Consider the following 22,406-nt stretch of genomic DNA (forward strand, 5'->3'; position numbering starts at 1 on the left):
GTTAAATTCTCTATCAACTTAATATTAAAAAAAAACCAATAAAGATAATTTTGGAAGGAAAAAAACCCATGAGAAAAAATATTGCAGCAATTGACAATGTTTTGTAAGGAAAACTATAGCGTTTTTCCCAATAAAATAAAATAAAAAACCATTTAGAGAAATATTGTAGCAATCCACAGTGTTTTGTGAGAAAAACTACAATGCTTTCCTCATATGATTTAGCTTTATTGTAATTATAATTTTTAACCAACTCAATATTAAAAAAAAAATCGACAAAGATAATTTTGAAAAAAATAATAAAAAAATCACATGGAAAAACACTGCAACAATTCATAGTGTTTTAAAGAAAAAAAAAATATAAAGCTAAATTCTTAATCAGCTCAATATTAAAAAAAAATCGACAAAGACAATTTTAGAAAAAAAAACAAAACAAACACCAAAAAAAGAGAAAAATATCATGTTGGAAACACTGTAGCAATTCACAGTGTTTTGTGATGAAAGCTACAGTGCTTCCCCACATGATTTAGCCTTATTTGTAATGACTTATAATTGTAATTCATAAACAACTCAATATTAAAAAAAAAATGAAAAGGATAATTTGAAAAAAATTATAACAAAAAAAACCATGCGCAGAGACACTGTAGCAATCCATAATGTTTTATGAGCAAAGCTACAATGCTTTCCCCACATGATTAAGCTTTATTACAAAGTTAAATTCTTACCAACTCAATATTAGAAAAAATAAAATGGACGAAGATAATTTTGGAAAAAAAATATTACAAAAAAAAAACACAAAAGAAACTGGAAAAAAAAACCATATGAGAAAAATTATATTAATCCATAGTGTTTTATGAGGAAAAACTTGTAATTGCAATTCTTAACCAGCTTAATATTTAAAAAATAAAATTGACAAAGATAATTTTAGGAAAAAACATAACAAAAAACAAGAAAAAATCATGTGAGAAAAAAAACTGTAGCAATCAAACAATAATTTTTGAGGAAATTTACAGTACTTTCTTTCACATATATATAACTGTAATTTTTAACCAGCTCCATATTAAAAAATAAAATAAAAAAAGATAATTTCAGAGAAAAAAAAAAACATGCAGAGAAACATTGTAGAAATCAACAATGTTTTAAAGAAAAATATATTACAAAAATAAACTCTCAATCAACTCAATATTAAAAAAAAATCGACAAATATAATTTTGAAAAATAAAGAAATAAAAATAGAAAAATATATGAAAAAAACATCGCAAGCACTCCACAGTATTTTAAAGAAAAAAAAATTAGAAAGCAAACATTTTAACCAAGTCAATATTTAAAAGTTAAAATCAACAAAAATAATTTTGAAAAAAAATTAATAAAAAAAGAAAAAAAAAGAAAAAATAGGAAAGTTGAAAAAAAAAAGTAAATTTGAAAAAAAAAAGAAGAAGAAGAAAAGAAACGGAAAAAAAGAGGAAAAGTTAGAAAAAAGAAAAAAAAAAAAGGAGGAAAGCACCGTTAAAAAATGAAAAAAATAGGAAAGTTGAAAAAAGAAAAGTAAATTTGAAAAAAGAAGAAGAAAAGAAACGGAAAAAAAAAAAAGGAGGAAAAAGCATTGTGGATTACTGTTGTAATCCACAGTGCTTTGTGTGTGGGGGAACAGTGATTCCCCCACACCATTTAGATATTGTTAATCTTCTTAAAAACACACCAACTTAGATATTTTTTTTAATTTTTATTTTTTTAAGTTTATCTGGCTTTGTAAATTATCTAATAAAAAGTCAGCTTTATACGTCAGATTAGTTGGGCGGCTATAGCCTATATGTATGAATTCTTTGAACTAGTTAGGTACATTGAATATTTCAAACACAATCAAGAAAATAAACCTACCAAATTCCAATCAAATAGAAAACAAAAGTGAATGCTTTACAAATACACCTAACAAATTTAATTTTTTGGGAAAAAAATCTAAGTTAATCATTCAAAAAATCCCAATAATGCTATAAAACTATAGTTTCCTATGCACAGTCTCGAAGACCAACTCAGAGAAATATTAAATTTAATTCTTAAAAGCCAATCAATGAATAGTTATAATATAAGAAAATCAATGTAATAAGAAATCTTAAATAATTTTTTTTGTTGTTTGCTGTAGTAGATTTTTTTTTTTCTAAGTTTGTTTTTATTTTTTTCATATTCTTATATTTCATTTTGACTATTGACTTTATGGACTTTTCAAATATACTTTCGATGATTATCAAAAAAAAAAATATATGTATACAATTGACATAAGATAATAATTAGTTTCTAAAGTCTATTATTTACTTACTTATTATATGAGAAAAATAGGAGAATACATTCACGATCCATCCTTTTATCTCAAGAATATAAATTAAATTTGGATGAATATATGTCTTTTGTTTCAGACAATTCATTGTTAAAATTAAACCGTTTACCTATTTTTTATAACTAAATCTGAAAATATTAAAACTATTGTTGAAATTACTAAAGCTTTGGTAACTAATAAAATTTAATACATACATAATTTTTTTAAAAGCATATGAACTGCTATTTTTTCCCGTCAGAGGGGTTGTATAATCAAATTATTTATTTTTTAATTGGTTTCCTTATTTAATATATATCTATATAGTTTCTGTTCATAATAAAATTGTTTGGGTTGTAGCAAAAAACCTTATTTAGATTTTAGAGTAGCTCTTATTTTGATTAAAGCAAATGATTAATTTATTGCTCGAATTTAGTATCTAGTATTTTTGAGATATTAAATTGTGGGTTTAAATGAAAACAAATAATTGATTATTACATTTCTATTTCGTGTTCATCCTCCATTAAAACGGGTTTTATTTCTGTTTAACCTTAGTCTCATTGATTCAAAATTAAAACCTCATTAATTTGCCTATCTTATCATAGATTCGAATAGAAATAAAATAAAGTTTTTTTATCTTTATTTAAAGTAAACAAATCACATTTATGAATCAATGAAGTTTATGTTGGTTTTTGTAGTGGTACCGTGTTTTTTAAAAAATAAAATTTTTATTTTAAATTAATTTTTTTATATGTTTTTTTATTGTTTTGTTGGTGCATTTTATAAAAAAATAAAAAATTATTATTTTAATATATTTTTTAAATAAAAATATTTTAAAATATAATTGCTACCATAATGTTTAATACTTATAAAGTAATTTGTAAGTTGAATTAACTTCATAAGTTGTGATAGTTAATGTAACTTAATAATATGAGCATCTCATTGGATTATATATTGAATTATATGAGAAGTTTTGTGATAATGTTATTAAATTTGATATGATTTAGTTAGTTTAATATATTAACTTAGTTTATTGTTTTTGATTTGTATTTTAAATTAAATTAAGTTGGAGTTTATTTAATAAAAATTATCACTTAACTCAATAAAAATTCAATTTTTTTTAATTAAATCATATTATTTTATTTTTAAAAAAAATATTTGAAACAAGAATAACTTTAGAACTGGTTTCCTTATTTAATATATATTTATATACTTTCTTTTCATAATAAAATTGCTTGGGTTATAGCAAAAACCTTATTTAGATTTTAGAATAGTTCTTATTTTGATTAAAGCAAATGATTAATTTATTTGCTAGATTTTAGTATCTAGTATTTTTTTTAAGATATTAAATTGTGGGTTTAAAAGGAAATAATCCGCTGTTTAATTTAAATAAAATGGTGCATTAATTTTAACCTAAATAATTGATTATTACATTTCCATTTCTTGTTTATCCTCCATTAAAACGGGTTTTTTTCTGTTAACCTTAGTCTCATTGATTCAATATTCATTTGTTTGACAACTTATCTTTCTTTCACATTTTGCCTTTGAAAATGTCAGCAAATTAATATATCAAGGGATTTGCAGTCATGGATCGAGTGGAAAAATTTAGACACCCCAGTTGAGTTTTGAAGACTCTCGGTTATTTGAACAAGTCATAAAAAATTGTAACACCCTGGAAGGCATAAAGTTACTCCACAAGCACAAGACTTTTGTTGAGCTTGATGGAAAAAAAAAAAAAAAACTATAAGGAATTCACTGGTAAATTGATTATATTATTTCGTTTTATTTAGCTTGAAATTTAAGTAAACATAATATTTTGATGGCCGCATACACTGTTTAGAACAAACATATTGTGGCATGTATACATATCAAATTTATTCAGGAATCAGGAGCACACAGCATGGGGAACAGCAGGGCTGAAAAAAATTCAGACACTGCCCTTTATAGCTGCACTATACCCATTGTCATACTGCTTGCTCCAGAGCATAACGCCTCCATACTTTGGTGAACCCTTGATAGATGGAAGGACCTGAGAAATGAGCACATCAGCAGGGATGAATCCACCACTGGGGGCTGCCTCCGGAGCAGCAGGCAGTCCCAGGAATATTTGATTGGATTGAACTGTGGTCCATTGGTTCCATGCACTCAAGAGACCGGTAGCATCATTTACGTATTGACATGGAGGATTGTTATAGAATTGAACCCACACGTAATCAAACAGGCCAGTTTGGATTGCAGTGTCTAGATTAGCATCCGGGAAGATGCATTGTGGAGCTGCAGCCAAGTATACCTTCCTTTGTTGGCTAAAGCCATTAAGTGCCCTAGCAAGATCATCCCAGAACTGGCCTGAACCTGACTCGATGTCAAAATCAACCCCGTCTAAGATGGCATCGCCTAGCGGACGTGAGCTGGACTGGCCACCAAGGAAGTTATTCCAGATATAGTTTGCAACTTGCCCTGCATCGTCGGCCGATGAAAGGGAGTAGCCGCCTGCACCACCTCCAATGGAAAGTAGCACCTTGATTCCTTGATTTTGACAAGATCTAATGTCATTGCTTATGCCGGTGCAAGTACCGGCGTTGGGATCACAATGGCCTGCTAGGTTCAGCACCGGAGATTGGCCATTGCCGAAACTAGATAGGAAAGCTACGTTCACAAATTGATAGTTTCCTGAGTTACAAGTATCAGCTAAGCTGCCTTCATTGCCGTTTTGACCCCAGTAGATGGCGATGCCTGCACCATTTGAGGGTTTGAATAAGGAGACAGCTAAGATGGATAGAAGAAGGGTGATAGCTTTTGCTTGGCAAGCCATGTTGGATCTCAAGCTTGTTCCGTGTATCAACAATGTGGAGACGGTACATATTTATAGCTTCTGAGGACGATGCGTGTCTAGTTGTCTTAGTAGAAAAGTCTGATCACCGTGGTTTGTGGGCAAGAAATTGCTGCCGTTCTCATTGAAAGTATAGAAGAATTCTGCATAAAAATAATGCAGACAAGAATATAGTACCGTGGTTATTAAACACTATACCGGTCCTCTCTATTTACAAATAGTAGGACCAGGACGGTTTTGACTTGGCTGTCTAGGACCTCTAGGCAGATACCATTTAAGTCCCTCAGTGAGTTTCCTGGAATCTAAGGGGATTAGGGACTGTTTTTCGGGCAGTCTGAAATCGGATTCCACTTTGACGATTCCATCAAAAGCGGGCTATGAATTATTAATTGTTATTAAGGGTTTTTTTTTTTTCTCTCGTTTCTTGAATTTTTAGGTTTTTGTTTAAAATTATTGTTTTTTTAGTGTGTTTTGATGTTCATATGTTAAAAATATTTTTTTAAAAAATTAAAATATATATTATTTTCATATATTTCCAAGCAAAAAAACACTTTGAAAAGCAACCACTATTATATTTTTCAAACACAACCTAAAACAACTCTAAAAAATTTGTTAAAATCGAATGACTTGAATAATCAACCTATAATTTAATAGATCTAATCAAAAACCAAGTGAGATTCAGCCGAGTCAACTCCAAAAAACTTCTAAATTTTTTTTATTCAAAATGATAATGTTTATTTAAAAAAAAAACTTCAAAAATTTATCAAATAACCCAATAATTTTAAGCGTTAGACAGTACAATCAAAAAACCATTTGCCTAAAATTTGAATTTCTTTGGCTTAAAATTAGGTTTTTTAAAGTATTTTTAAAAATTTATGTTCAAAATAAATTTTAAAAAATAATAAAATATTATTTTAATTATAATTTTATTCTTCTTTCTTTTACTACTTCCTGTGATAGCACACTTATCAGATGGCAAGTGCCCATATTGAGAACCAATAAGTCCATGGGTGCGGCTCAAATTGATTTTTGGTTTGCAATCCTTATTTTCTGTCTTCTTAAAAACTTACCCTAACTGACACCATCAAATTTACCTGTGAAAATTCATCTCCCACGATAAGAGGAGAGCTGAAAGAATCCATAAAAGATATAACTGAGTTATTAAAAAATTATATAAATTATATTTATTAAAGCAGTTTAAATTTTTAAGTTGATATGATTGTTTGATAATGTATTAAAACCTTATTGATTAAACAGTTACGAGTTCAAATCTCATTATTTTTATTTTATTTTATAAAAATTAAACACAAGTTAATATAATTATATACAAGTTTCAAGTTCAAAGAATTTTTTCTTAAAAAAATATATTAAAAAACTATAAAAATCATCTTAACTAATAATTTAAATTTTTAAATGAGATATTTCTTCAACACGAGTTGCCATCACCCTTTCAAAAGAGAAATCAAAGACCCACAACCTTCTTTAAACAGAAAACTCAAGAGATGTTGCCAAATAGGTGTGGATTTTCTGAAGACAAACACACCCATTTCAATCTCAATCATGTCAAGAACCATATCTTCAGACAACTCACTGCAATTTTCTTTTTGGTCTTTCTCAACTTCCCTTGAAAGCTCACGTACGTTCATAAAAGAATTGGACTGCCTTAATGTTAGAATCAAGTATATTTAATTAAGAACTTTACAGAAGCATGCATGCACTATCATACGCAGATGCAGAAGAAAACTCTATTTTATTCCATAGCAACTAAGGCTATTAAATAGCCTTTCATCACGATTCAAGAGAAATAAGAGCCCATGATTTTACAGTCCTACAATCGTGGTATATAACAGAAAGATAATAGATAGAGAATCACTTGTCCCTTAAGACTAAGAATTCCCTTAAGACTAGGAATTATTATGCATGACTTCAAATCACTTATATCCTAAAAACAATGAAACCTGAAACATATTAAGATAGATGATTAACTTTAACAACCTCCCTTAAACCGAATGTTTTAATATTCAGTTTATTTATGGATTTTTGCAAACACCCATAAGACCACACATCTTTACAAACGTCTCAAGCTTTAGTGGCTTTGTCAGAATGTCCGCCATTTGTTCCTGAGTAGAACACTGCACTAATTCAACAACTTCATCTTTGATGAGATTTTGAAGAAAGTGAAAATGCATATCAATATGTTTGCTACGACCATGCATGACTGGATTCTTTGACAATTTAATAGCTGAAATGTTATCACAGTGAATCACAGTTGATTTGTGTTGACAATGATTAAGCTTCTCCAAGATCCTCCTCAGCCATACTGCTTGGCAGGTGCTAGATGCAGCAGCAATAAACTCTGCTTCCGTAGTTGAGAGAGTAACTACTAGTTGTTTTTTTGATGACCAAGAAATTGTACCATCGTTCAGAACAAAAACATAACCAGAGGTGCTTTTTCTATCATTCTAATCTCCAGCGTAGTCACTATCTATGTACCCAACCAGCTCCTTAGTTCCTCCCTTCTTGTAGAACAATCCAAAGTTAACAGTACCCTTTACATATCTTAACACTCTTTTTGCTGCTTGTAAATGAGTCTCAGTAGGTCATTCCATATACTTGCTAATCAAACTTACCACAAACATCAGATCAGGACGAGTGGCAGTTAGGTACATAAAGCTTCCTATGATCTGTTTATAGTGTGTCCCATCGATCCTTACTCCATTTTCATCTTTAGTCAGTTTAAATCCAGGGACAATTGGATTGTGCACTGGATTGCATTGTTTCATATTGAATCTCTCTAATACCTCCTGAGCATACTTTCGCCGACTGATGAATATACCATCCACACTTTGCAAAACTTCAATTCCCAGGAAATATCTCATCTTACCAAGATCGGTCATATCAAATTCAACCATCATGGACTTCTTAAAGTGCATAAACATAATCTCATCGTTACCAGTGAATATAAGATCATCAATATAAAGACACACAATCAGGAATTTACCTCCCTCTATTGTTTTGATGAACAATGTGTGTTCATAGGGACACCTTGCAAAGCCTTGTTGATCCACAAAATAGGTCTTTATTCGACTATACCATGCACGGGGAGCTTGTTTAAGCCAATAGAGAGCCTTCTTCAATCGATAGACCTTAGATTCCTGTCCTTTATGTTCATAGCCTGGAGGTTGATCCACAAAGACTTCTTCATCCAGCTCTCCATGCAGAAATGCAGATTTGATGTCGAGTTGATAAATCATCCAGCTATTAAGAGCAGAAAATGAGATGACTACACGAATAATATCTAAACTAGCCACTAGTGCAAACACTTCAGCATAGTCCACTCCATATTGTTGGCTATACCCTTTTGCAATGAGTCGAGCCTTGTATTTGTCCACTTCCCCATGTTCATTGAGCTTCATTTTGAAAATCCATTTAACGTCAATGATCTTTACTCCAGATGGCAATTCAGTGAGTTCCCAAGTATCATTCTTCACCATAGCATTGATTTCAGCTTTCATGGCTTGACTCCATTTGCTGTTTTGCACTGCTTCTGCATATGTCAAAGGATCATGATCAAAGAATGAGGCCAGATGAGCCATATTCATATTTTCTTCATCAGAGAGACCCTGGTCACTAACATAGTCCTCCATCCATGTTGGTGGTCTTCGAATTCATCCTTTGCCATCGCTGGAAAATGCTCCCCTATTGGGTGTGTTAGTAGGAACAAATTCAAGTTCACTTATAGGATTAAGTGCAGGAGTGATAGTAGATGCATCTGAAGTGTTATTGGTATAAGATTCCTCTTCAAGACTGGTAAGGATAGCATTTGAATGCTCATTATTATCATCCTTCCATTCCAAATCGGCTGAGATAGTTTCAATGTGACTATCATCCCAGTTCCATTTTTGGTCTTCTTGAAAAATCACATCACGACTGACAATTATTTTCTAAGAAATAGGATCAAATAATCTGTATGCTTTGGATTCTTCAGTAACCCCAAGTAAGATGCATTTTATACTTTTGTCATCCAGCTTTACTTTCTTGTTATCAGGTACATGAACATGAGAAATGCATCCAAAAATCCGAAAGTGACTTACTGATGGTTTGAATCCACTCCAGACCTCTTCTGGTGTCTTGTTTCTCATGGCAAGTGTTGGGCTTTTATTTAAGATGTGCACTGTCCAGTTCACTACTTCAGGCCAAAACTTCTTTGGAATTTGCTTCTCTGATAGCATGCTACGCATCATATTCATAATAGTACGATGTTTCCGCTCCACAACCCCATTCTGTTGAGGTGTATATGCAGCTGTTAATTGTCGTTGGATGCCATGCTTATCGCAAAAGTTTGTGAACTCTTGGGATGTAAACTCTCCCCCTCGATCAGTTCGAAAACTCTTTATAAATGCACCAGTTTCTTTCTCAACTCTAGCTTTGTAAGATTCAAAGGTAGCAAATGCTTCTGATTTTTCAACCAAAAAATATGCCCAAGTTTTCATGCTAAAGTCGTCAATAAAAGTGATGAGATACCTTTTTTTTTTTGTTTGAGACTGGATTTATTGGGCCACATATGTCTGCATGGATGAGTTGAAGAATTCCAGATGCCCTCTATGAGATTTCCTTTGGAAAAGGATCACAATGTTGTTTTCATATTAAGCAGTCTTCACAGATCTTTGATGGAGCTTGTAACTGAGGCAGTCTTTTCACCAGATTCTTTTGTTGGATCACCTTGAGTCCATTCCAGTTGAGATGACCATAACGATAATGCCAAAGAAGAGTTTGATCTGTGGTAACAGAGGAGAAACAAGCTTCTTTTTTTGATGGACAACGTCCATGCACAACAAACATTCTGTTACATGTCATATTGGTTCCATGATTAAGCCTTTTTTAGAATGATAAATCTTGCATCTTCTGTGTTGTATGATCACTGTAAAACCCTTTTCTTGCATTTGACCAATGCTTAGTAAATTATTCTTCAAATCTGGCACAAAGAAAACATCAGTAATCACCTGTATGATTCCATTTATCTCCATTCAAAAATTGCCTTTTCCTTATACATTGAGACTTGTATTATTACCCAGCTTCACTTGTTCTCTGAAATTGTTATCAAACTATGAAAATAACTCTCTTTTCCCACACATGTGGTTACTACACCCGAAATCAAGAAACCACAAATGATCTCTTTCAGTCTCATTATCATCCACATATGCCATTAAAAGCATATCTTCACTAGTCTCAACAAAGTTGACCCTTGAATCTCTTGTTCTTTTTGGACATTCCCATTGAAAGTGACCCAATTCGTGACAATTGTAACACTCCAAGGTAGTTTTATCAAATCAAAACCTGCCCCTGCCTTGATAAGAACCTCTGTCACCACCTCTACCTCTTAATTGAGGTTCATGAATGACCTGGAGAGCTTGTTTATCGATAATGTGACGACTGATCCTTTGTTCATGCACCAACAGACTGCTCTGAAGCTCATCAATGGATAAAGTATCCAAATCATTTGATTCCTCGATTGAACATACCACATAATCATACTTTGGAGTCATTGATCTCAAGATCTTCTCGATGATAACCACATCCTCCATTCTTTCACCATGAATTCTCATCTTATTGGCAATGATAAGAATTCTTGCAAAGTAGTCATTTATCGATTCCCCAGCTTTCATGTGCAATACCTCAAACTCGTTGCGAAGTGCCTGAAGTTGAGCACGTTTGACTTGTGCTATCCCTTGATACTTCTGCTTCAAGGAATCCTAGATATCTTTTGATGTGTCCCTTTTCAAAATCGTTTCCAAAATGGATCGATCAATGGCTTGAAACAAATAATTTTTAACCTTCAAGTCCTTCAGCTTTTGATCCTCAATCATTTTTCTTTGTCCTTCAGTGAGATATGTCCCTTCCACTGCTGCAGAGATCCTAATTTCCACCAAACTCCAATATTCCTTGGAACAAAGAAAATTTTCCATAAACATACTTCAATGATCATAATGTCCATCAAACCGTGGAATAGCAGGCTGCACAAAGTTGCTCTCGCTTGTCATTTGATCCTTTCACTCTAATGTCTTTGTGGTGTTGATCAAATCTCGTGAGGAGATGTGATACCAAATGTTAGAATCAAGTATATTTGATCAAGAACTTTACAGAAACATGCATGCACTATCATACGTAGATGTAGAAGAAAACTCTGTTTTGTTCCATAGCAACTAAGGCTATTAAATAGCCTTCCATCAAGACACAAGAAAAATAACAACCCATGATTTTACAGTCCTACAATCGTGGTATATAACAGAAAGATAATAGATAGAGAATCACTTGTCCCTTAAGACTAGGAATTCTCTTAAGACTAGGGATTATTATGCATGACTTCAAATCACTTATATCCTAAAAACAATGAAACCTGAAACATATTAAGATAGATGATTAACTTTAACACTTAACATGTAATTTCGCAATTCCACCACCAAAATCTTCCAAAACCATTTTCCTTTGTTCACAACTACCTGTCTTTGAATTCATGAATTTCTAACTAAATCTAGAAAACATGTCCAAGTTAACTAATTCAAGATCACAACACTTACTTTCCAGAGGCTTTTTACTCTCATCTAGGCCCCGTTTGTTTGCAGGAAAGTGAATTCCTTTTGGAAAATGAATTCCGGGGAAAGTGAATTCCTAGAAAGTGAATTCCGGGAAAGTATTTTCCGATGTTTGGTAGTGTTATGGAAAACACTTTCCAGTGTTTGGTTGTGTTATGGAAAATGAATTGGAAAATAATTTATTAATAAATTAATTTTTTTTTAAATTTATCTAATATATATATATATATAATATTTAATCACTTACAATAAAAAAAATAAAATCTAAAATGTATAATGATGATTTTTTTTTATTATATTCTATATTCATACATAGCTTATTTTATAAAATATAACTATATATATCATATCATATCATATTATAAAGAAATAAGCTTATGAAATATTTTTTACTATTCTATGAAACCATTTATAATTTCATTACGTATGAAATACATCCGACAAAAACTATAGTTTTAATAATATTTTTAGCATGTAATAAAATTGGATAAAATATTAAGGTATAAAATTCACTATAAACTATTTTTTTTTAATGTTAAAAAAAAAAAAAAAAGTCCCCGCAGGCAAGCGAACAGTGCACTAAAACTGCACTGTTCACTATTTTTTAGTGAACAGTGTATACAATACACTGTTCATGTTAATTGCACTATTCAATGAACAGTGCAATTAACATGAACAGTTATATAAAAACATGACAACGCAGCATTGTCCCACGCCAGGAAAGTGTTTTCCGAGAATTAAAAACGGAAAACACTTTCCTTATGTTAAACTTAACATTTTCCTTTGACTGGAATTACATTTCCTTTGACTCACTTTCCATGTATTGCCAAACATGGGAAAGTGAGGAAAATGGTTTTCAGGAAAGTGAATTCCTGGAAACAAACAAGGCCCTAATGTCTCAAGACTTAATTGGGAAGAAACTTTCTTACAACAAACATTAAAATCAAAAACTTTTGGCGAAACATTAATCCTATGATAAATCAAACCAAAAGGAACAAGAGCACAACCTAAAACAACAGAATCACCAAAACAGAATCCCAAGTCTAAAACCTTAATCCCCCTCTCAAAAAGCTCAAAACGCACTTCAGACTCATCAAAATTAACACACCTAACTTCACATTTCAAATCAACCTAACTAAAGTGAATATATTTACTAACAAACCCTTCATCAACACTCTTAAAATCTCTATTAAACTTCTCAGTAAACAAATTCCCATATGCTAAACACCAACCATTCAATTCCATGTTAAGAATCTTCGAAATCCACTTAAAAGATCTCATATGTAGTCGGTGAAAACATAATAACCAAATTAGAGTTAACAACAAAAGGGTCAGAATTTTGAGACACGCCTATTAAAGATTCACAAGAATCAGACTCCCAGGCATACTCGTGCAGTATCTCCTACAACATAGTAGCCACATGGACCACCCTCAGAGAAAAAGAAGACTGCTCAATTTTAGGCAAGAGAGAAGAGAGACTAGTTGAGAGAGAGTGAAGAGTGTGTAAAGTGGCTATTTGATAATAAAATTCCTTGTTGTTTTAAATTAGCGAATTATGAGGAATTTAAATAGAGTTCATCTGAACTCATTCTATTACAAGGATTTGATTTTTAAAAATAAATACATGCCTAGCTAACAGATAGGATAAGTACATGCCTAACTTACAGATAAGATAAGTTTTACAAAATGGTTATTCTTTTGAAACAGGATTTGAACATGTGCTGGTGACGTGTTCTTCTACAAAGGGTATTGTTGGGGTGGTCAAAGGAGAGGGAAATGGGAGAGAAGAGGAAAGAAGAGGGGAAAAGAAGGAGAAGAAGAGTTTGGAACAGAAGAGAGAAGTGGAGAGGGGAGGGAAAGAGAGGAGGGGCTTTGATGGAGGAGAGAAGGGAAGTGATGTAAGGTTTTGGGAGTGGTGGAGGAGTAGAGTTAGGTCCATGAGAAGAAGGATGTGTTGGGTTTTTGTGTAGTTTGTTATTGGGTCTGCCATTATTGGAGATTTGCGAGCGGATGAGGAGGAGGAGGGAGGAAAAGGAGGGTGGAACGATGGGTTGGATGAGAAAGGGCGAATTTTGAGGTTTTTTGGCGGGATTTTTTTGTTGATCAAATATTTTAAATCTGTTTTCGTTTTTTTTTTTTAAATTTCAATTTAAAGTTATTGTTGTTTTAAATATTTTAAAAAAAATGATTTTAATTAAAAAATTGAATTTTTATTGAGTTAAGTGATAATTTTTTATTAAATAAACTCCAACTTAATTTAATTTAAAAATAAAAATCAAAACAATAAACTAAGTTAATATATTAACTAACTAAATCATATCAAATTTAATAATATTATCAAAAAATTTCTAATATCTAACTAAATATCTACAGTTAGCGTGTTTTTAAGAAAAAAAAAATAAAAACTCAATCAGATTTTTTTTTATTTAACTAAATTTTTTTTAATATAATATGTATTTTAAAATATATATTAAGATAACATAATATTAAATTGAGCCGAATCAACTCAAGTTAATACGTGAAATTCAATATTTGAATGATAAAACTATGGTAATCTCATGAAAAATATATTGAAACTTAAATCTCAACCAATCTAATATTGAAGAATACAATTAAAAAATATATAAAAAAAATATAAAAACTCAAGTCAACCAGAATTAACATGTCAAAAATAGATCATGAGACTAATATAACTTAATAAAAAGCAAAACAAAACAAGTTATGAAACTTAATTCTCAATCAGTCTAATATTGAAGGATAAAATTTAAAAAAAATAACAAAAAAAATACATGAGTCAACTCAATTTAACCTGTCAAATTTTTTATTCAAATCATGAAATTGTGATACCGTCATAAAAAACAAATCAAAGCAAAATTGATCTAATATTGAAGAATAAAATTAAAAAAAATAATAAAAAAAATACATGAATCAGCTCAATTTAATCTGTCAAATTTTTTATTCAAATTATGAAACTGAGATAACATTATAAAAAACAAATCAAAATAAATTATTAAGTTTAATTCTTAATCAATCCAAACAATGAACGATAAATTAAAAACAAAAATTTTATTTACAAAAAAAACTTGAAACAATTGAATTAATCCACAAAATTAGTAACTCAAGTCATAAGATTAGGATAATCTCATAAAAAATAAACCAAAATAAATCATTAACCTTAATAAATCTAAAATTAAAAAAATAAAATTAAAACAAAGTGCTGAAAAGGAGGGATCACTGTTTCCCTCCTCACAAATTCCTGTTACAATTAGTTCTTGTAAATTATTGTTGTGTAAGTTAGAAGAGAAAGTGTTCAATTCATTGTTTAGAAGAGAAAGTGTTCAATTCATTGTCGTTGTTAAACATGCATGTCTACTCAAATTCTGGCCTTTTCTTCTTGTAAGTGATTCATCTCGTCGACAACAGTGACGTTTGAACTTCAATCTTATCCAGCTAACACCTAAATGCTCCTTGACTTGACTCAGCTAAGTTGCCTATCTGCCTCTTGCTTTATTTTTTATTTTCTAAGTTAATATATGATTTTCTAGCATAATTGAAGTCCTATATTGTTTTTTTATTTCAATGGAAAAAATAGCACTGCGCTTTAGGAAACCACTATTATTAAACCGTCTTAACCTGGTGTGTTGATTCAATAATTGGTTTTAGTTTAAAAAATATCTTAAAATAATATTATTTTAATTAAAGTTAATATGATAAATTTATAAATTTGTATCAAGTCATTACTGAGATGGGTTTATATAACGAGAAATTATAGTAATGATTATTTTTTATTTAAAAAAATATCAAAATAATATTTTTAATATCAGGATATTAAAACTATCAAAATCATAAAAATAAAATTAATTTAAAGTAAAAAAATTCAAAAATCTTTCGAAAACATTTTTAAACACAAAAATAATGTGTACAAAACAATTTTGATTTTGAAGAGAAAAGATTATATGCATAACCACTGTACATTAATTTTCATGGAAGTTTGAGCATTTTTCACTTGGGTAGCATCCGTCCCTGTGCATGGGAGCTAGAGTAATTAATAAAGTAACAAGTCAAATTATAAGTTAGTCATTATTTTTTAAGAAAATAATAATTTGGTCTGTTTAGGGGTGTTTTATATTGAAATTCAACTTTTTTTTTCTTCAAAAATAAATGTTTTTTAGTGTTTTAAATTGTTTTGATATGCTGATATTAAAAATAAATTTTAATAAAAAAAATATTATTTTGATTTATTTCTGAATGAAAAACACTTTAAAAAAATAACCGCTACTATATTTTCAAATATTCTTATTTTAAAAATCACACATTAATCTCTTAACAATCTTTCATCGTCAGCTTATAAGCAACAAATATATTATTTTTCAATTAAAAATAAAAAAAATGACAACAAAATACTTCAATTATATATATATATACTTGGAAGAGTGTTGGCATCTTGCATGTATTTCTTTAAAGTTGTTTGATAATTATTTGAAAGTGTGCTTGTGGTTATTTTTTAAAATGTTTTTTACTTGAAAATACATTAAAATATTTTTTAAAAAAAAATTATTTTTGATATCAGCACATTAAAATGATCTGAAAATATATAAAAAATAATTTAAAGCAAAGATAAAAAATAAAAAAAATTAAATGTTTTTTTTAAACTAAAATATAAAAACAAACAGGTGAAGTGAGAAAAGTTAGATGTGGTTATTTAAATTTGGAGAAAACTAAATTAAAATTTAATTATGAAGTGAGAAGCGATGACACAGGGAGGTAAGTCAAAAGCCTTCAGCAGCATTATTAGTCTTTCGAGATTTTATTTTTATTTTATTTTGTATGTGTGGGAAAAGTTATATATGTGGTTATTTGAACCTGGAGAAGACTAAATTAAATTTTAATTATGAAGTGAGAAGAGATGAGACAGGGAGGCAAGTCAAAAGCCTTCAGCAGCATTAATATTAGAGTTTGATAAAAATATTATAGATATTATTTTTTTAAAATATTTTTTTATTTAAAAATATATTAAAATAATATTTGAATATTATTATTTTAAATTTATTTTTAATATTAGAACAACAAAACAATAAAAAAAAGTTAAGAAAATAATAATTTAAAACTAATTGTTTTTTTAAAAAAAACACGCTTGGACAACAACACTAAACAGAGCCTTAGTAAATATTTGTTTTCGTGGTTGAATTTGCTTTCCAAACTACTTTTTATCTAAAATATTATTAAATTAAATTTTTTAAAATTTTTTTGATGATTTTAATATACTATTATAAAAAAATAAAATAAAATCTAATATATATATATATATATATATATATATCATTTTAATATATTTTCAATTAAAAAATATTTTTAAAAATTACCTTGCCCTCACTTTACCAAATACACATTTACAACCGGTTTGGATACGCGTTAACATTCGCATTTATTTAAAAACGCACTAATTAGCTGTTTGGTTACAAATTGTTAAAAAATAAAAAACGTGGATCCCACCATTTAAATGGTGTAGGACCATAGTTTTTTTGAAAGCAGTAAAATACTGTCTTTTGCATTATTTATGCTAATTCCACTATTCAATAAACAGTGCAATTAGCATGAATAATATATATTGATATACTATTCATGTAAACAGTGCCAAAGAATTGCACTGTTCACTTAAAAATAATGAACAGTGCAATTCACTTGCAATATTCACAAGTGAATTGCGCTGTTCACGTGAACAGTTTTAGTTTTTCTTTTCTTTTAGTGTGTTAATTTTTGAACATTTTTTTTTTAAAAAAAAAAAACTAGTTTAGAGTGAATTAAATTAACTTGCACTGTGATTTGAATAATTTTTTTTCCTCGAAAAACTAGTATAAATTCACTCGCACTGTAATATTAATTTTATACCTGATAATATTTTATCTAATTTTATTAGACGCTCAAAAAATTATGAAAACTGTAGTTCTTGTCGAATGTATTTTGTATGTAATGGAATTGTAAATGGTTTCATGGAATAATAAAAAATATTTTATATAAAGTATTATTTATTTCACGATGTAATAGCAATAGTTAAATCTACAATATTAAAATTAAAAACCATCAATATTAATATATATTTTTTAAAATTATTTTATAACCTCAATTTCAAAAGTATTCTTAATAAAACACATTAAATTATTTTTTTGTTCAACCTTATTTTCAACCACATTTTTAATCAAACACCTATTTTTTCAACATAACCTCAACTAAAAGTACTTTTTATAAATTAATTTTTTTAAAACCACAACCACAATAACAACCGCAATATCAAATTAACCCTTAATATTGGATGCACAATTGAGCTTAACATTCCTTTCTTGTAAAAAAAAATAAAAATACTATTCATTCTAATCTCTTTGACGAGGAGGCGTGCAAAATCATTTCTTTAAAACTTTAAAGTGAAAATATTTGGATTCTAGAGAATAAAATCTCCTTATTTGAAGTCAACCAACTCGGCTTGGAGACCTCTCACCGATTAATTGTATGCATACAGTGAGCAAAGTAGATGTTGCTTTCGTAGGGTCAAATTTTCCTAGTGGAGGCCCTCTAGGGTTCTTATATAATTGGCAACCCTTCGCCATTAGAGGCACAAAAAACAATCCAAACCTTTTGGGTAGTTGGCAAATATGGCCAAATATTCTCAAGCCACCCTACTTCTCCTTCCTCTCCTGGTCCTTTTGCTAACTAAATCCTCTCATGCTGCTGGTGGGATTTCAATATACTGGGGTCAAAATGGCAATGAAGGAACCCTAGCACAGATATGCTTATGTTAACATAGCTTTTCTCAACAAGTTTGGCAATGGTCAAACCCCAGAAATGAACCTTGCTGGACATTGCAACCCGGAAAACGGTGGCTGTACAATTGTCAGCGGTGGCATCAAGAGTTGTCAGCAGCAAGGGATCAAGGTGCTGCTTTCTCTCGGTGGTGGCGTTTGAAACTATACTCTAGCCTCTAAAGATGATGCCAGAAACGTTGCAGATTACTTGTGGAACAATTTCTTAGGTGGACAATCATCTTCTCGTCCTCTAGGTGATGCTGTTCTGGATGGCATTGATTTTGACATCGAGCAAGGATCAACTCTATATTGGGAGGATCTTGCTCGTTTCTTATCTAAACATGGAAGAAAAGTGTATTTAGCAGCAGCTCCTCAGTGTCGATTCCCAGACAGTAATTTAGGGACTGCCCTTAATACTGGTCTTTTTTACTATGTCTGAGTCCAATTCTATAACAACCTATTTGGCAAGATCTCTTGAGTTTTATGTATAAAGAAGGTTGTGGGTGTTAGAAACAGATATTCAAGAACACTGATGAATACTGAATTGTATCTCCTGCTTTGAAGAAACAATCGTCTGGCTTTATATAGCCTTTACAATGCTGCATGGTGGCTAATAACTGCTGCACCGTGATTCAAGGAATCAGTTTGTTAACTAACAATTAAACACTAAGAAACTTATCTGACTTAACTAACTACCAGCTGGATAACTAACTAACAGATTTATTCAACAATATTGCTAATAGTTATTGAATACTTTCCAACATTCTTTCCTCTAACTAATTTATGTGTTGTTATTAGTTTACTCCAGACATCACACAGACTCCCATTTGTTCTTGAAGATTTTTAAATGTCTGCAGTTTAACTGGTTTCGTTAGCAAGTCAGCCACTTGATCTTGTGAGCCACAATGCACAAGTTCAATGACCCTGTCTCGAGTTAAATCACATAAGAAATGGAATCCACTTGATCTATTGAGCCACAATACACAAGTTCAATGACCCTGTCTCGAGTTAAATCACATAAGAAATGGAATCTCACATCAATGTGTTTACTACGTCCATGCATAATGGGATTTCTTAAGAGCTTGATGGTTGAACTGTTATCACACATTAAGATGGTGCACCCTTCTTGTTCAACATTTAACTTCACCAGAATCCTTCTCATCCATATTGCCTGGAAAGCACAGGCAGCTACTGCCACGAATTATGTTTCAGTTGTTGATAGAGTGACTATAAGTTGCTTCTTTGATGACCATGAAACTGCTCCTCTACTCAGCATGAAGACATAATTGGATGTACTCTTTCTGTCTGTAATGTCTCCTGCATAGTCACTATCAGTGTATGCAATCAGCTGTTTGTTCTCATTCTTCTTGTAGAATATTCCATAATTAATGGTACCCTTCAAGTATCTTAATATTCTTTTAGCAGCCTGTAGATGCACTTCTGTTGGATTGGCCATAAACCTGCTAATAAAGCTCACCCCAATCATGATATCTGGCCTTGTAGCAGTGATATACATAAGACTTTCTATTATTTGTTTATAGTAAGTCTCATCGATTTTGCTTCCTTCTCCAATTTTATTAGTCTTAAAGCCAGGGACTATAGGATTCATTATGCATTACTTTCTTCCATTCCAAACCATTTCAGAACCTCTAGTGTATATTTTCATTGACAGATATAGATTCCATTGATCTGTTGTAGTACTTTTATGCCTAAGAAGAACCTCATTCTTCCTAGATCAGTCATGTCAAATACCCTCATCATTGATTGCTTGAATTCTAACATCATTTGCTCATCATCTCCAGTGAAGATCAAGTCATCCACATAAACACTCACAATTAAAATTCTGCCTCCACTGGTTTGTTTAGCAAACAAAGTTTGTTCATTGATGCACTTCTAAAATCCTTCATGGATGAAGTAAGCTTCAATGCGACTAAACCAAGCTCGAGGGGCTTGTTTTAGTCCATACAAAGCTTTGTGTAATTTGTAGACCTTGTGCTCATTTCCTTTCTGCTCATATCCTTTTAGTTGTTCTATAAATAAATCCTCACTTAATTTCCCATGCAAAAAAGCCGACTTAACATCTAGTTGATAGATGAGCCAACTTCTTTGAGCAACTAGTGCAATGATCATTCGAACAATGTCCATTATTGCCATATGAGCAAATACCTCTATGTAATCCACACCATGTTATTAAGCATAGCCCTTTGCAACCAACCAGGCTTTAAACTTATCCACTTTACCAGACTCATTTAGCTTGGTCTTGTATATCCATTTCACCCCAATCTTCTTAGTTCTAGCTGGTAATTCAGTTAAACTCCATGTCTCATTCTTTTGAATTGATTCTATTTTAGCATCCATGACTTCCCTCTACTGATAACTTTTTACTGCCTCTTCATAGCTCACGGGGTCATCAGAAGTTACAATTGCCATTTTCAGTTCAGTTTCTTCTTCTGACAATCCTTCACTAGAGACATGGTCTCTCATCCAACTAGGAATAATTCCTTCTTGTATGCAGATTGACACCTTCTTCATGTATTGTGTTGGCAGGAGCATTGTTGGATTCTTCAATGGCATCATAATTTGACTCTACACCTGAGTCTGCAATATTATGCTCAATTGTCTCTGCATCTCTACTATTGTTTGCTTCATCTCCATCAGTTTCACCTTCTTCTCCCCATTCTAAGTTCATTTGTAACTCCTCTTTGTAACTGATATCCCAATCCCAGTGTTTCTCTTCTTCAAAGATTATGCCCCTACTAGTTACAATTTTCTTTGTCGCAGGGTCATACAATATATAACCCTTTGATTCTTCACTTACTCCCAACAGTACACAACACACACTCTTGTTTTCCAGTTTGGTTCGTCTTGTATTTGGTATATACACATGAGCTACACATCCAACCACTCTAAAGTGTTCAACTGAGGGCTTCACTCCAGTCCACACTTCTTCTGATGTCATGTCTTTTACAGCATTAGTAGGACATTTGTTCAAGACATATATGATCCAGTTTACTGCCTCAGCCTAGAAGGTTTTGGGAATCTTCTTTTCTGAAAGCATGGATCTTACCAAGTTCATCACTGTCTTATTCTTCCTCCCAGCCACTCTATGCTGCTGAGGGGTGTAGGCTGTAGTTAGCTATCTTTTGATACCATTCTGCTTACAGAACTCATTGAATTCCAGCGAGTTGAATTCACCACCTCTACCTGTTCTTATACACTTGATGTATTGTCCAATTTCTTTTTCAACAAGCTTCTTAAAGTACTGGAAATGTTGGAGAGCTTCTAATTTTTCTGCTAGAAAATAAACCGAAGCCTTCCTGCTATAGTCATCAATAAGGCATAAGAAATACCTTTTCCTATTGTTTAAGGTTGGTGTGATTGGACCATATATGTCTGCATGGATGAGCTGTAACCTTTGTGATGCATGCCATTGACTATTCTTTGGAAAGGATTCTCTATGCTGCTTGCCAATTATACAAGCAGTGCATTCTATAGTTGATGTAAGGAGCTGTGGCAGTCCTCAAATCATCTTCTTATATTACAAGGTTCTTAGTCCTTTGTGGCTGAGATGGTCATATCTGCAATACCATAAATGTGATAGATCTTGTGCATATGTATGAAAACAAGAAGCATCTTTAACTTGAGCCTTTGCTATTAGCACAAACATCCTATTGATTTTCATCCTGGTTTGAATGATCAGGCCTCTCACATGATGATAAATTTTGCGTGTTCCTGATTTGATAAGGATTGTCAAACTCTTTTCTTGTAGCTGGCCTATGCTTAGAAGGTTATTCTTCAGTTCAAGTACACAGAATACATCAGTAACCATGTGTTGCATGCCATCCAAAAACAGCTTGACTTTTCCTTTCCCAAGAACTGTC

General features: G+C 31.2%; 1 protein-coding gene and 1 pseudogene across 1 annotated transcript; one reads left to right on the top strand and one right to left on the bottom strand.

Annotated features, from left to right (window-relative positions):
- Positions 1-4,102: 4,102 nt before the first annotated feature.
- On the bottom strand, positions 4,103-5,132 carry LOC118046146 (acidic endochitinase SE2). The gene has a single exon (XM_035054943.2). It carries the CDS (start codon positions 5,115-5,117, stop codon positions 4,233-4,235), a length of 885 nt encoding a protein of 294 aa, XP_034910834.1. The 5' UTR covers positions 5,118-5,132; the 3' UTR covers positions 4,103-4,232.
- A 13,222-nt stretch (positions 5,133-18,354) lies between these two features.
- On the top strand, positions 18,355-18,977 carry LOC118046142 (hevamine-A-like; annotated as a pseudogene).
- The last annotated feature ends 3,429 nt before the right edge of the window (positions 18,978-22,406 follow it).

The sequence above is a fragment of the Populus alba genome, chromosome 15 (genome assembly GCF_005239225.2).
Source record: "Populus alba chromosome 15, ASM523922v2, whole genome shotgun sequence".
Taxonomy (NCBI): Eukaryota; Viridiplantae; Streptophyta; class Magnoliopsida; order Malpighiales; family Salicaceae; genus Populus; species Populus alba.